The sequence below is a fragment of the Eurypyga helias genome, unplaced genomic scaffold, assembly GCF_000690775.1.
Source record: "Eurypyga helias isolate BGI_N326 unplaced genomic scaffold, ASM69077v1 scaffold26543, whole genome shotgun sequence".
Lineage (NCBI taxonomy): Eukaryota > Metazoa > Chordata > Aves > Eurypygiformes > Eurypygidae > Eurypyga > Eurypyga helias.
The window spans coordinates 831-2,291 of record NW_010240940.1 but is presented as its reverse complement, the minus strand read 5'-3'; the positions used below and the strand labels follow the sequence as shown (position 1 = coordinate 2,291).

The window sequence follows — 1,461 nt, the reverse complement described above, 5'->3', positions numbered from 1 at the left end:
GGACACCAACAAGACCATTTTGGGGATGAAAAACGGATTTTGGAAAGGCAGGAGATGCCAGCTATGACCATGTGGCTCCTCTAAATCCTTCATCCCATTTTCCACCGATGACGCACTGCGAGCCCCCCGGTCCTCCTCCCCATGACCAGGGCAGCCTTTACCCAACCCAGCTACCTCGCATCCTGGTCCGGAGAAGAATCCGAGGACGATGGAGCATCATCCCTCTTGTGATGCTTCTCCTTCTTCTTCTCCTTCTTGTGTTTCTTCTTTTTCTTCTTCTTTTTCTCCTTTTTGGATTTCTTGCCCCCCTCCGGGCTGCTGGGAAGAGACTGAGCAATGAGGAACCCTGCCCCCTGCATCCCGCCAGCTTCTCCGAAAGCTCATTCCCATCCCTCCACTCCATGTGGAACCCATCGCGTCCCTCCTGGGCCAGGGAAAAGCCCCCAGCGAAGAAAAACAGCTCTTCTGGGGGCAAAGCAGAGGTTTTGGGGGTAATTCATGCAGATGTAGAACAAGCCCGATGCCAAACAGAACCAGAGAAGCGTTTTGCCAAATATTCCTCCTCAAAAAAAGGCCGTTTCTGGTGGTTTCCCACCAAAAGGGTGGTCCCTGTCCTCACCGTTGTGTCTCCACCTTCTCCTCCTTCTCCTGCTTCTTCTTGGAGCTGGACATCTCGGGGCTGCTGGAGACTTTCTGGTGCTGGGGTTGGAAGAGGGAAAACCACAGAGTGAGTCTGTGAGCCTGTAGCTTCAAATTACAAGGAAAGGGGATTTTCTCCCCTCAAAAATTAAATTTTATTTGGAAAAAAAAGTTAAATTTGGGAAAAAAAAAAACAAAACACGTTTTTAAACGAAAACCCCCCAGATTAACCTGACACGGGGAGCTGGTGTGGGTCTGTCCGCTACAACCACCAACTTTGTTTTGTCAAACACCCCGAGTGGGGCAGCGCTTTTGCCTGTTTCTGTCCTTTTTTTAAGCCTATGGCGTGCCCTACCATGAAGACGGAGAGCCCCATCTTGGCCACCTCCTTATCCTCCTTGGAGAGCATCACCCGGCCGGCGCTGCCGCTGGGGAAGAGATGTTGCCAGGGTTCAGTCACAAAATTAAAATACCGACAGGAAAAATCCAACATGAAAATGACTAAAAAAAATTTTTAAAAAGTATTTAATTGCCCTGAAACGGGGCGTTTCCATACCTGGAACTGCCCAAGCCCACCACTCGATCCACGTCCTTCTCCGTGCCGTCCCGCTTGCACACCTCGGCCAGGTCCTGGGGATGGGGAGAGCACCCTGTGTGTACCCCCACCCGCACTGAAATAGAGCCCCGGGGGGGGACACACATCCACATCCATTCAGGGTGATGCTGGGGGGCGCGTGGTGCCCCCCCTTACCTCCTTGCTGAGGCCGGTGGGCTGCCTCTTGATGTTCTTGTAGCCCCTGGGAAGTCAAAACCAAGGGATGC

General features: G+C 52.4%; 1 protein-coding gene across 1 annotated transcript in view; it reads right to left on the bottom strand.

Moving 5' to 3' along the window:
- Positions 1–174: 174 nt before the first annotated feature.
- The window catches only part of LOC104507356 (chromosome unknown open reading frame, human C1orf35), a gene marked incomplete at both ends in the record, with an annotated part of 2,055 nt that continues 768 nt past the window's right edge, over positions 175–1,461 (bottom strand). Inside the window, 5 exons of the mRNA XM_010148605.1 lie at positions 175–318; positions 620–699; positions 995–1,067; positions 1,196–1,269; positions 1,391–1,436. Of these exons, the coding sequence (XP_010146907.1) occupies positions 175–318; positions 620–699; positions 995–1,067; positions 1,196–1,269; positions 1,391–1,436 (417 nt within the window). The remainder of the gene's footprint in view (positions 319–619; positions 700–994; positions 1,068–1,195; positions 1,270–1,390; positions 1,437–1,461) is intronic.